This window comes from Tachyglossus aculeatus, chromosome 3 (genome assembly GCF_015852505.1).
Source record: "Tachyglossus aculeatus isolate mTacAcu1 chromosome 3, mTacAcu1.pri, whole genome shotgun sequence".
NCBI lineage: Eukaryota > Metazoa > Chordata > Mammalia > Monotremata > Tachyglossidae > Tachyglossus > Tachyglossus aculeatus.
The window spans coordinates 82,731,348-82,746,115 of record NC_052068.1 but is presented as its reverse complement, the minus strand read 5'-3'; the positions used below and the strand labels follow the sequence as shown (position 1 = coordinate 82,746,115).

The window sequence follows — 14,768 nt, the reverse complement described above, 5'->3', positions numbered from 1 at the left end:
TCTTTGCATTGAGCCACGCTGCTTCTCTAGTAATAGATTGTAAGCTCGTTGTGAGCAGGCAATGTGTTTATCCACTCTACCCACTCTGTTGTATTGTGAGGTGCACGGACCCTTCACTTGGAAGATTTGAGAACATTTATCACCAAGCCTATGCACAGAATTTATTCTAATTCTTGTCCAGGTGGGAATTATTGGCACCAAAGGCACCACAGATTTTAACATTGGCATTGGAGACGTTGTGTTTTTCCCTGTTGGAACCCAGCATTACCTGAAGAGCACGTGCGTTGAGGACTTGCTTCTTATTCTTGCTTTCAATACTGGAAACCAGGTGAGAATTCTGGGTGGCTGCATTGAAAGGGAACAAAAATTCTCCAAAGGGTTTCATATTTTGTGAACAACTTTCTATTTGAATACATTTCCGTGACCAACTATAGACGTTGGAAACCCATGATGTACTTTAAAAAAAAAGTGGTATTTGTTAAGTGCTTGCTATGTACCAGGCAGTGTGCAAAATACACTGTCCCTGTCCCTCGTGAAACTCACAGTCTTAACCCCAATTTTTCAGATGATATAACTGAGGCACAGAGAAGTTAAGTGACTCGCTGAAGGTCACAAAGCAGTCATAGTGGGTCATAGAACCAGCATGGCCTAGTGGAAAGAGGATGGGCCCGGGAGTCAGAGGACCTGGGTTCTAATGCCGGCTCTGCCACTTGTATGCTGTGTGATCTTGGACAAGTCACTTATCTGTGCCTCAGTTACCTCATCTGTGAAATAGGAGTTAAATCCTGCTTCCTTTTACTTAGACCTTGAGCCCCATGTGGGACAGGGACCAAGTCCTGCCTAATTAACTCCAGCACTTAGGACACTACTTGGCATATGGTAAGCGTTTAACAAGTATTACTATTGTTATAGTTATATTGTGCTCTCCCAAGCACGTAGTACAGTGCCCTGTGTACATTAAGCACTCAATAAATATGACTGATTTGACTGGGGATTAGAATCCAGGCCCTCTGACTCCCGGGCTTGTGTTCCTTTCACTAGGTCACATCGCTTCTTGCCAGAGGATGGCATGCCAGGCTGCCTCTGCTTTGGGGTTCGGAGCTGCTTTTACAGTCACCTGTACCATAGTAGCATTGTCATTTTCACTCACTCATCCACGCCAGTTGTATTTCTAGAGAGCTTAGTGAGTGTAGAACAATGTACTAAACGCTTGGGACAGCACAATAGAGGTTGGCTGGGAAGGAATGAAGAGAGTGAGCTGGAGAATGAGAAGGAGAGGGGGCTGACACAGGAAAAAGGGAGAGTTGTTGGAGAGCTTTGGTGCCAAATGGGAAGTGTTCTGTTATACTGATGGAAATGGGAAGCCACTGGTTGGATTGGAGAAGCGGGATGATGGGGAGATGAGCTATCTTCAGGAAGATGATCTGGGCAGCAGTAGCTTAGAGTATGGGTTGGAATGGGAAGAGGTTGAAAGTTGGGGGACCAACAAGGAAATCTCAAACTGACCAGCGCTAACACCAAGGTGAGAGCAATCTAGGTGGAGGAGAATGGGCAGAAGCTGGAATTGTTGGGTCGGAAGAACTGGCGGAATTTTGCAGTGACTTGAATGTGAAAGTTAAAAGATAATGAAGAGTCAAGGATGAATCTGAGGGTAGAGGCTTCTGGAACTGGGAGGACGGTGGTATCATCAACAGAGATGAGAAAGTTTCAGAGGAAAGATAAATTAGTTCAGTTTTAGACGTGTTTAGTTGGAGGCATCCGTAGGACATCTAAGTGGAGTTGCTGTAGAGGCAAAAGGAAATGTGGGGTTATAGGCTAGAAAAGTGGTCAGAGCTGGAGAAGTAGAATTTCAAAGTCCTCATCCTAGAGGTGGAGGCTGAAGCTGTGGGAGCAGATGAGCTCCGCGAGAAAGTGGGTGCAGAGGGTGAACAGTGGACCCAGAAGAGAGCCTTATGAGACACCATTCTCTGTGAGGTGGAAGAGTAGCCAGTCAGTGCGACTAAGTAGCTGATAGTGAGGAGGAGAAGCAGGTTAATCCTGTGTGGATGAAATCCAAGGCCTGAGAGCATTTCAGGGAAGAAGGAACGAGTGGTCTTGGGGTTGAAAGGAGGACCGACCTCGCAATTTACTGTCATTGTCTTGTGAGTTAGGCCTGCCTCCTGGTTTGCCCTGCCTCTCCTTGCAAGAGAACTGTAGGAGCACAGAACTTCAGAGCAGAGGCCAGGCAGGTAGGACAGCACTGTGAAGTGCTGCAAAAATGGCAAAGGCTGCTTGAGCTGAGGAGAAGCAGTGGCTTCTGAGATGCTTCCATGACCAGCACTTTCCCTGCCTCAGAATTAGGGGGCCTAATCATTCGATTGATCAATCAGTCGTATTTATTTAGCACTTACCATGTGCAGAGCTCTGTCCTGAGCGCTTGGAAGAGTAAAGTACATTAGAGTTGGTTGATGTGTTCCCTGCCCACAAAGAGTTTATAGTCTAGAGGGGGAGACAGACATTAAGAAAAATTACAGATATTTACAGTAAATAAATTGACGTAAACTGAGGGTTCTTTGTTCAGCTGTGCTAAATTGGCTCTGGATAAGGATCTGGGAACTTGAACTACCTAAACATCTACTAGCAAAAATGTAGCAGTAGAAAGATCAACAAATCAGGATAGGCCATAGCCCATGCTTGTGAGTAAATGCTCCCAAGATTAGCCTATGTTCCATTCTACAATGTGCCTGAGGGCAACTCTAAACTTAGGTACAGGAAGGACACTATAAACCAACTAATGGTACTTACTGAGCACCTACTGAGTTCAGAGCACCGAACTCAGAACTTGGGAGGGAAGCAGGGGCCTCAATTTGCTGAACAAATGCCTTAGGAAATAAAAAGGAGTGTTGCCTAGTGGAAACAATACAGGCTGGGAACCAGGAGAGGCGGATTCTAATCCCAGCTCTGCCGCTTGCCTGCTGTGTGATCTTTATTAAACCAGTTAACTTCTCTGTGCCTCAGTTTCTCCATCTGTAAAAAGGAGGATTAAATCCTTGTTTTCCACCCCACCTTGGATAACAAACCTCATATGTAAAATGGAGGTTAAATACTACTCCCTCATACTTAAACTGTGAGCCCCGTGTGGACAGGAACTGACCTACTTGATTATCTCATATCTCCCACAGTTCTTAACACAGTGCTAGGTAGATAGCAGCCACTTAACAAATATCACAGTTATTAACAATGAAAGATGAAGACAAGGTCCTTTCCCTGAAGGAGTTTGCAATGATATCTGTGGTATTTCTTATGCATTTAGTATATGTCAAACACTGTTCTAAGTGCTGGGGTAGATACAAGTTAGGTTGGACAAAGTCTCTGTCCCACATGGGGGCTCCCAGTCTAAGTAGGAAGGAGAATAGAAATTGAATCCTCATTTTACAGTTGAGGAACTGTGACCCAGAGAAGTCAAGTGAGTTTCCAAGGTCCCACAACAGGCAAATAGCAGAGCCGGGATTAGAACTCAGGTGCTCTGTCTCCCAGGCCTGGACTCTTTCTGCTAGGCCAAGCCAGTCACAGATTTCGTGAAGGGAGTAGTGAGTGGCCTAATTGGTTTCTCGCTCGGGCAGGGAATCAGTTGGCCAATCCACCAGAGAACTCGTTTCCAGAAAGTATTGTAGCAGATGACCCCAGCCCCCAACTTCTGTTTCCCTCAGGTCTGGCCCAGGCTCCACCTGACTCTCCCTGAATGGCCACCCTCTGTCTGTGCTGGGACTTGAGGGTCGTACCTGCATGTTCAACGTTGCTGGGACCATCATTGCTAGGGGCTGCAAGAAGCAGAGGTGCCCTGCACCCACAATCCCTCTCGGATTGTGCAGAGAATCCAACCTGTGGGTTTTTTAAAACCTTCAGATTCATCGTATTCAAACAGAATCATCAGACGATGGAGCAGTCATATCGACTGAGGGTTCACTCTGTCCAGAACACTGTCCTGAGTGCTGGGGAGAGCACTCTAGACTTAGAGGACAGGCCTTGCCCTCAAGGAGGTTACAGTCTACTGAACTAAGCGTTTGGTAGACTAAAATAGAGTTAATAGGCATGATGTTTGCACTCATGGAGCTAACTTTGTCATATGCAGAGCACTGTATCGAGTGCTTGGGAGTGCCCTATAGAGTCTAATCCATCAATGGTATTTATCAAGTGCTTACTGAGAGCACTCTTGGGAGAGTATAATGCAACTGAAGTGGTAGGCAAGTTCCTTTCCTACAATGAGCTTACAGTCTAGAGGATGACTGAATAATCATATATGTTGCTCTGTGCTTTTCTTCTGCAGCTTCAAACCCTCGACATGGATGATTACTTCCACGCTACAGCTGATCACATCCTGGCCCAGCTTTTCTTCAAGAAACAAAATGAGTTTAAGAAGATCCCTAGATTCAGCGAGGATCAGGCAATTAATCTGCCCTAATGATAATAATGATGATAATCATGGTATTTGTTAAGCACCTACTATCTGCCAAGCACTGTTCTAAGCTCTGGGGTAGGTACAAGGTAAGAAGGTTGTCCCATGTGGGGCTCACAGCCCCATTTTACAGATGAGGTAACTGAGGCCCAGAGAAGGTAAGAGGCTTGCCCAAGGTCACACAACAGTCAAGTGGTAGATCCAGGATTAGCACCCACGTCCTCAGACTCCCAACCCCATGCTTTTACCACTAGGCCACACTCCTTCTCTATCTTAAGGGCAACTTAATATCACCCTCTACTTCGCTTTGGCAGATGTGAAATATCTTTTGGGCTGTAGAATTGATGCTATTTAGACAGTAAAAGCCATCATTTATTTTAAAATCACTATCAGGTAAGTCAAAGGCATTGATATGATTGTGTTCCCTTGGCTTTTAAAAGAAGATATGGTACAGGGTGATCCATTTTTGGTGTGCACATCTCCTTTCTATCCACAGAACTTTTGATGAAGTCCATGAGCAGGTCAGGAAGGGAGGTTAGAAGCCAGTGTGGAGATTGGCAGGGGTGAGCTTTCCATGGGGTAGCCATGGCAAGTGGTCCAGAGGCTTTAACCCCCAGAAAATTCACAGCCTTTGTAAGGTCACACATATTTTTTAACATTCTGCTTGCCAGCTGAAGGCTGCCAACAGTTTCCCCTGCACCTAAAATCACATGCTGCCCTTCCTCCATCCCTCTCACTCGCATCTCCAAAACCAACTCTGTGACCTTTCAAGTGCTAGCAATAAAAAAGCCAGGAGATGAAAAGGGTGTGTGTGTGTGTGTGTGTGTGTGTGTGTGTGTGTGTGCGTGTGTGTGCGTGTGTGTGCGCGCATGTGCACACACACACTCTCCAGCCTCCTGTGAGAATCTCAAACTTCTGGAGGTGTCCTGAGAAGCAGCATGACCTGGTGGATAGAGCATGAGCCTGAGAGTCAGAAGGCCCTGGGTTCTAATTCTGGTTCCACCACATATCTGCTCTATGACCTTGGGTTAGCTGAGTGTCTCAGTTCCTTCACCTGTAAAATGGGGATTAAGACTGTGACCCCCACAAAGGACGTGGACTGTGTCCAACCTAAGTAGCTTGGATCTACCTCAGGGCTCGTACAGTGCCTGGCACATAGGAAGCACTTAGCAAATACCATTAAAAAAAAATCAAATTTCTTACATGACCAAGACCTCACAGAAGCTCATTTCCCTGAGATCAGCCACAGATAAAATCTCAGGGCTATGTTAGCCCTTTGGGGTTCATAGTTCATTTCCCTGTTTGGAGGAAGAAGAGCTCTGCTAGAGCAGCCCAAACAAATGGGTTATCTATCCTAGTTTCTTCAGAGAGAGGTAAGCTCCGCCAAGGCCAGAGTCCATCGTATTTACATTAGATCTGTGTGGTTATCTAAAGGGTAGTTTTAGATTTAATCAAATAAAAAAATCTTGATAATATTGGAGCTCTAGTGAATTCAATGCAACATGTTTGCAAAGGTGTCTTGGGTCAGAGAGGTTCCAAGGTGAAAAACGAAACAAAAAACATGAAAAACCAATTTCAAACTGAATCAATTTAGTAGTGCATTAATTTAACAATCCCTGTAAGAATCCATTCATTAAATCATATTTATTGAGTGCTTTCTGTGTGCAGAGCACTGGTCCAACACCAACCTCAAATTTAGCTTTTTGGGTGCCTTTAGGTGTCACTAGTTACAGTAACACCTGAAAAAAAACCCCAAGACAGAATTTGTTGCCTGATCAATGGAAATATTTTTGATTTTGTCAACATCCAGAAAGATTGCAGGTCAAACAATCAGTAGCCATTTCAACAAGCCTACATATCTTTGGGAAATGGGGCAATTTCAGTATGGTGTAATGGAAAGAACACAGGTCTGGAGGTCAGAGGACCTGAGTTTTAATCCTGGCTCTGCCACTTGCCTGTTGTGGGCAGGTGACTTATGTTCTCTGTGCCTCCATCTCCGCAGGATCAAATGCATGTTCTCCTTTCTTCTTAGACTTTAAGCCCCACATGGGACATGGACTGTGTCCAACCTGATTATGTTGTTTCTACCCCAGCACTTAATACAATGCTTGGCCACAGTAAGAGCTTATTATGCAGTTATTATGCAGTAAACTCAAGAAATAGAGATTTTCAGTTTTGGAGTAAGGATATATAGGGGTGTGGCATGTCTGTATTGGTTAGCAGTTCCTAGACCAAATGAAATGAAAATATGAATATATGCTGGTAAATTCGACTCCGAAGTATTCATCTGTGCTCCCTACATGTCTTGGTTTAGCTGAGATAACCTTTCCGTCAAAAACAACATTCCCTAAATGACCGGAGAGACAACTTCATCTGTATTCTTCAAGTGCAAGTCGTGGCTGGAGGAAGTGAAGGGAGCTAACAAGCAGTTGGAACTAACGGCATGGTAGTTATGCAGGCTCAGATCTCCTCATCCCTTGTTACAGCACTTTCTCCAGATGTGCGGGCTTGTGCAATGGTTAATTTTACAAGTTATTCAGTGAAGAATTCCCCCTGGAACCACTGAGGGTTTCTAACAGCCAGAGGAGACAAGTTGAGAGATGTGAAGAGAGACTGAAAAGGAAAAGAAAGATGGGTATCCTTGGACAGAGGATGGGCACAGAAGCAGTGTGGCCTATTAGATAGGGCACAGGCTTGGGAGTCAGAAGGACCTGGGTTCTAATCCCAGCTCTGCCACTTGTCTGCTATGTGACCTTGGGCAAGTCACTCCACTTCACTGTGCCTCAGTGACCTTATCTGTAAAATGGAGACTGTAAGCCCCATGTGGGACAGGGACTGTGTCCAACCCAATTTGCTTGTATCCATCCCAGTGCTTAGTACGGTGTCTGGCACATAGTAAGTGCTTAACAAATATCATAATAATTATTATTAGAAGGCTCTGTGGGGCTTTCCTTCAAATTTGGTATTTCCAAGGACTAGATGGCATTTTCCCTTTTGGGCTTGTAGTCACTCAAAGAACATTTGTATTTAAATTCCTCCCAATGGAGCACCCTATCAGCACAGATGTACTCACAGCTATCCATAGCACTTTTGTTTTGCATCTTTAAGTAATCCTCTTTAAGTAATCGTGTATTTCACTTATTCAAATATCCATCTTTCCACTGTCTTTTTTTGTTTTCCTAACCGTAAGTAATTTTGGGTCTGGATCATATATATATATAAAGGCAGGGAGAATATATGTTTTTCTTCCATTCTTGTCCCCCAGATTCATTCATTTATTCAATCATAATTATTGATCACTTACTGTAGGCAAAGCACTTTACTAAGTGCTTAGGAAAGCACAATACAACAACAGGCATATTCCCTGGCCACAACAGTCTAGAGGGGGAGACAGACATTAATATACACAAACAGATAAAAAAATAAATAAATTACAGATAGAATAAACGAGACTAGGGGTTTGGGCAGGATGAGGGACAGAAAGCACTCAGCAAAACTGGGGTAGGGAGAGAAGGAACTTTAAGTGAGGCAAGGGGTGGGTAGAGCAAGTTGCTTAACTTCTCTGTGCCACAATTACCTCATCTGTAAAATGGTGGTTAAGACTGTGAGCCCCACTTGGGACAGGGACTGTGTCCAACCTGATTAGCTTGTATCTACCCCAGTGCTTAGAACAGTGCCTGGCATAAATGCCATAATTGTTATTATTAGGGCTGGAGGGTTTGGGGAGTTGAGGATCAGGATCAGATTTGGGGACATTCAGTGAGGGCGGGTCAGCCCAGAGTCAGAGCGGGAAGAAGGGGGTGGGGGCGGGGGGTTGAACCAGTGGAGCAAAGAACCGCACAACCTGCCCTGCCTCCCCAAGGCCTGTACCCCCGCCCCAATCAATCAATGTATTGACTGAGTGAGCGCTCACTGTATGTGGAGCCCTGTAGGAGGCCCAGCCCCATGACCAGACCCCCCAGGCCTCCCGAGACCCCCATCCACCGGAGTCCCCCATGCTTTGCCTAAACCCTTCCCGGTTTGCTCCCCATTCCCGAGCTCACTGTCAGGGCTCTGGGAGGATGATGGCATTAGTATCATGCTCTGCAAAAAGTAGGTGCTCAAGTCATTGATTGACTGATTGATTGACTGATCAATCCCTTAGGTTGACTGATAGTGAGCAGAGGTCTCTTAAAACCATGGAGGAAGGAGTCAGGATACCTGGGCTCCAATCACAATTTTGCCACACACCTGCTGTGGGTCCTGGGACAAGTCATTTGCACTGTGCATTTAGCTTTAATTCTATTTGTTCTGATGACTTGACACCTGTCCACATGTTTTGTTTTGTTGTCTGTCTCCCAATTCTAGTTGGGAGCCCATTGTTGGGCTATATATGTTGCCAACTTGTACTTCCCAAACGCTTAGTACAGTGCTCTGCACACAGTAAGCACTCAATAAATACGATTGAATGAATGAATGAATGAATGAATGAATGAAAGTCACTTAGAGAAGCAGCATGGCCTAGTGACAAGAGCAAGGTCCTGGGAGAAAGAGGTCTTGGGTTCTAATCCCTGCTCTGCTACCTGTCTGCTGTGTGACCTTGGGAAAGTCACTTTACTTCTCTTTGCCTCATCCGCCTCATCTGCCTCATCTCATGTGCCTTCTCTGTGCTTCTCTGTGCCTCATCTGCAAAACAGGGATTAAGACTGTGAGCTACACATAGGACAACCTGATTACGTGGTATCTACCCCAGTGCTTAGAACAGTGTTCGGCACATAGTAAGCACTTAACAAATACCATAGTTATTATTGTTAACTTTGCTGTGCCTTATTTTTCCCATCTGCAAAATGGAGATTAAATGCCTGATCTCCCTGTCTCCTACCCGAAATTGTGCAACCCATATGGGACAGGGATTGTGTCTGATCTGATTATATCACATCTATCACAAAACTTGGCATTGTGCTTGACACATAATAAGTGCTCCACAAATACCACAACGATTATTGTCCCCATATGGAGAAGCATGAAGCCAGTTCTACCTCATGATTCCCAGTAAGACTATACTGAACTCCTCTAGAAAGATGGTTATTCTTTTCTCTGATATTCAGAGAGACTTCTCTTGGTAACATACATCATTCATTCATTCAGTCGTATTTATTGAGCACTTACTGTGTGCAGAGCACTGTACTAAGCGCTTGGGAAGTACAAGTTGGCAACATAGAGAGATGGTCCCTACCCAACAGCGGGCTCACAGTCTAGAAGGCATCACGTAGGCAGAGATTCATCCGCAAAACTTTTCAAGAAGCAATACTATCAAGAAATGGATATTTTCAGATCACCTGCTCACTTGATGTACTCTGTATTCTTCTAATCCTTATTTCAGGCTCGAGTTAGAAGTCCACTGAGTAGACACCATTATTTTTAAAGACTCACGGAGTTCTGAGTAGTATCAAATACCGAAAAAGGGGCTCAACTTTCTTCTGGGGTGGGAGAGGAAAGCAGATAGGCAGAAGAGCAGGTAGTAGGCATATGTACAACTCACAGCTGGAATGCTGGGGTTATTTAACCAGGGAAGGCACTGCAAATGTGTATGGTTCTTTGGTAGGTGGAGGCAGGTAATCAAAAATATATAGGGAAGATATAAATTGCTTATACTTTTTCTGGAGGAATCAGGCTTTGAGGTGGCATAAGCAGAAATTGGGAAAAAGGAGAGTTTACTTTTAGTGATTAAAGAATGAAAAACATTAATTTATGACACAGATTAAATTTCATAATGCAGACTGGTAGTGAGCCTGCCTAATGAGTGTAAGTTTTTAAAGAATGACCAGTAGAATTATTTCTAGGAGTCTCTGCTACTGGCAATGGACAAGCCAGCAGTTGATGGGCTAAGACATGTTGATGGAGACAATATTACAGAGGTGCCAATTCTTTATGCATCTATATTTGTATTATTCTTCTCTTTCTTACCTTTCTCTTTGTTCACCTTTTACTCTAAAATCCCTACAGCAAACTTGCAATATTGTAGTAGCTTGTTACTTTAAAAAAACTATGTAGAAAGAGAGCAGTTTTCCTAACATTTGGCTATACAGCCAATGACATACTTTCCAAGTGTTAGAGCATTGGGCTAAGGTAAGATCGCATAGCAAAAATGTACAGATTTTTCTGAGCGTAGTTCTTTATTTTGAACATTTATTGTTTCCCTTGTGTATGTCATGCTAATCTTGCCTTATGTGAGTGTCACAAGTTGAGGTGATTTCAATTTAAAAAATAAGGAACTTGAGAATGTAATAATGGAATTTATTAAGCACTTTCTATAGTCTAAGCACTGACATAGAAAATAATGATTGGTCACAACTGATAATAATAATAATAATAATCTTGATATTTGTTAAGTACTTACTATGTGCCAAGCACTAATCTAAGCACTGGGGGAGATAAAGGCAATCAGGTCGTCCCACATGGGGCTCACAGTCTTAATCCCCATTTTCCAGAGGTAACTGAGGCACAGAGAAGTTAAGTGACTTGCCCAAATTCACACAGCTGATAAGTGGCAGAGCTGGGATTAGAACCCAAGATCTCTGACTCCCAAGCCCATGCTTTTCCCCGAGCCACGCTGCTTCTCTAATAATATTGTTGGCATTTGTTAAGTGCTTACTATGTGCAAAGCACTATTCTAAGCGCTGGGGAGGTTACAAGGTGATCAGGTTGTCCCACAGGGGACTCACAGTCTTAATCCCCATTTTACAGATAAGGCCCAGAGAAGTGAAGTGACTTGCCCAAAGTCGCACAGCTGACAGTTGGTGGAGCTGGGATTTGAACCCATGACCTCTGACTCCAAAGCCCATGCTCTTTCCACTGAGATACGCTGCATCTCTAATGTGATATGGACACAGATGACGTGGGCAGAGATCCTCTCCCACATGGAACTCTATATTATCCCTATTTTACTGATAAGAAAACTGAGGCTCAGAGAGATTAAATGATTAACTGACTTGCCCAAGGTAACCAAGTATGCCAAAGAAGCAGCGAGGCCTAGTGGAAAAAACAAGGGCCCGGGAGTCAGAAGACCTGTGTTCTAATTTTGGTTTCTCTACTTGCCTACTGAGTGACTTTGGGCGAGTCACTTTGCTTCTCTGGAGCTCCATTTCCTCACCTGTAAAATGGGAATTCAGCATGCAATTTCCCTCCCCATTCGACTGCAAGCCCCATGTAGGTCCGTGACTGTGTCCGACCAGATTATCTTGTATCTACCCCAGCATCTAGTACAGTGCTTGGTATGCAGTTAGCAATTAACAAATACCTGTTATTATCATCATTATTATCAGATCTGGGACTAGAGAACCTATGTCTTTTGATTACCAGACCTGTGGTCTTTTCACAAGATCTCACTGCCCTAATTGTATCATTGAATACAATCAACTTCTCATACATCCAACTAAATCCAGAAGTGATGCAGTGCTAGCAAAATTGCGGTTTTCACTGAATGGATATACATTTTATGGAAGGCAATTTTCGAAACATCTCATCAGTTTCATAAGTCAATGTCTATATAAAGAATTTCAAAGCAGCGTGGCTCAGTGGAAAGAGCATGGGCTTTGAAGTCAGAGGTCATGGGTTCAAATCCCAGCTCCACCAACTGTTAGCTGTATGACTTTGGGCAAGTAACTTAACTTCTCTGTGCCTCTGTTCTCTCATCTGTAAAATGGGGATTAAAACTGTGAGCCCCCCGTGGGACAACCTGATCATCTTGTAACCTCCCCAGCGCTTAGAACAGTGCTTTGCACATAGTAAGCGCTTAACAAATACCACTATTATTATTATTATTAGTTTTTGTATTTATATTTCCAAAATTGATCCGTTTAGGCAATCTCACAGGAAAAGTCTAAGACAAAGGAAAATATGGAAAATGCATTAAAAATTGAGCCCACTAGATGCCAATATGTACCCAGATGGGTGGTATTGATTAAGCGGTTAGTGCTTCTCGACCAGATGAAAAGGGAGCTATTTCCCTCAGTCCACTGCAATTTCATACTAAATATCGTTAATATGACTGCAGATGAGGATTGTGAAACCAAGCTAGCTTTCCCCAGCAGATGGTGCTCAGGCATCACTTGAAAGGGTTTGGGTTGCAAAACCCCTTAAATCTGAAATTTCTTCCTGCAGTGAAATGCAGCCATCCGCAGTTTGCCGAGACCCGTCCTTTTTCTGGGGAAGGCACCGCCACAAAACCCCACATTGTTTTTCTGGACGTAACCGTCACTCTTCTGAAGTGATCATAAAGGCAAGAGACAAGATAGAACAAGGAAAGGAAAATGGCCTAGAAATCAGTTCCAAAAGGCAGCAGGGATAAAGATGAGAGCCGATAGACTGCCTACCCACCAACCAGCAAGTACTCAGACTCTCCTGCTAGAGTGAATGAGCTCAGGGGAAGCGTCCTTCCAGCCCCTTTTGTCCCCCACACCCTTCCCTTCCCATCCCCCCTCTACTTCACATAGTGTAAGGAAGAGCAGGAGATTGGGGTGGGGGGTGGTTGGTGAAACTCAGGGTTCAGTTTCAGAGCAGGGGCTGATCTCCTCGCCCGCCCACACCTGACAGTGGCCCCAATCTAGCTGGTCCCACCTGGGCAGGTCTCAGTAGCCACTGCAATTCTGGGAGGTTATGATGGCATGAGAAAGGCGGTGGATGGGAATACTTCCTTTCCCCTTCTCCTTCATCAGTCTCTGGCCTCTTCCACTTGAAGCCCCTGCCCACCTAAGATCACCTTATACTTAAGACAGTGGGCAGCCCCTTCTCTCTTCCTTCTTCACCCTCCTTCTTCTTCCCTCCCCAAGCTTGGTAGAAGCAGAGAACACTGGAGAGAGATGGAGCGATGGCTCTCAATAAATGGCAATCGAGATTCATTCAATCATATTTATTGAACGCTTACTGTGTGCAGAGCACTGTACCAAGCGCTTGGGAAGTACAAGTTGGCAACGTATAGAGACGGTCCCTGCCTAACAATGGGCTCACAGTCTAGAAGACAATCATTCTTAAAACCACCTGGAGCAGAGAGGTGAAAACCAGACTCAAAAGATCTTGGATGAGTTATAACACAAAATCGTCTTTTATCTGTAAACCTGCCATGGGATCGTCTTACTCTCTTTTGGGTAGGAAAAAACTAGATAATGCTCAGCATTAGATAATATGCTACGTGAAAGTTGGAGCTAGAGTATTTCAAGAAAACTGGAAAATGAGAAACAAAATGAAGCAGTCAGGGAAGAGTAAATAGGTCACAGACAGTGATAGAAGTTCAAAGAAAATGCACTGAAGCTCTCTAAATGTGTCAATAGTAAGGAAAGAAGCCATTCAAAGGAAGCTTTAAGAAAAGAGTGGAAAGTGAGGGGTAGAGGTGCAAATGATATTCATTGATAGGAAGAATCAGAAATCAATGGACTGAAACAGTTCCACTGCTAGGGGAGGGGAGGAGGAGGAGAATGCTGGTGGAGCTGCTTTTGAAAGCAGCATCATAACCCCCCAGAATGTCAGTGGCTACTGAGAATTACAAAATAATAATAATGATAATGGCATTTATTAAGTGCTTACTATGTGCAAAGCACTGTTCTAAGTGCTGTGGAGGTTACAAGATGATCAGGTTGTCCCACGGGTGGCTCACAGTCTTAATCCCCATTTTACAAATGAGGTAACTGAGGCACAGAGAAGCAGCATGGCTCAGTTGAAGAGCATGGGCTTTGGAGTCAGAGGTCATGGGTTCAAATCCCAGCTCCACCAATTGTCAGCTGTGTGACTTTGGGCAAGTCACTTAACTTCTCTGGGCCTCAGTTCCCTCATCTGTAAAATGGGGATTGACTGTGAGCCCCCCGTGGGACAACCTGATGACCTTGTATCTCCCCCAGCGCTTTGAACAGTGCTTCACACATAGTAAGCGCTTAACAAGTGCCATTATTATTATTATTGTTATTATTCCCCAAAGTCACACAGCTGACAATTGGTGGAAGGCTGATATCACTCTTCATCAGCCAATTTCCTCTGGGAATAACCCAGCACTTCCATGACCCCTAAGAGAGAGCTAGAGGAGCTGAGATGTACAGCTCCACTTCAATCCGTACTTCATGCTGCTACCCGGATTATCTTTGTCCAGAAACGCTCTGGGCATATCACTCCCCTCCTCAAAAATCTCCAGTGGCTACCAATCAATCTGCGCATCAGGAAGAAACTCCTCACCCTGGGCTTCAAGGCTGTCCATCCCCTCGCCCCCTCCTACCTCACCTCCCTTCTCTCCTTCTACAGCCCAGCCCGCACCCTCCGCTCCTCCACCGCTGATCTCCTCACCGTACCTCGCTCTCGCCTGTCCCGC

The 14,768-nt window shown here is 44.5% G+C and overlaps 1 protein-coding gene across 1 annotated transcript in view; it reads left to right on the top strand.

Moving 5' to 3' along the window:
* The window catches only part of C3H18orf54 (chromosome 3 C18orf54 homolog), a 51,771-nt gene extending 47,330 nt beyond the window's left edge, over positions 1-4,441 (top strand). The window contains exons 12-13 of the mRNA XM_038744190.1: positions 182-328; positions 4,307-4,441. Coding sequence (XP_038600118.1) covers positions 182-328; positions 4,307-4,441 — 282 coding nt within the window. The remainder of the gene's footprint in view (positions 1-181; positions 329-4,306) is intronic.
* The last annotated feature ends 10,327 nt before the right edge of the window (positions 4,442-14,768 follow it).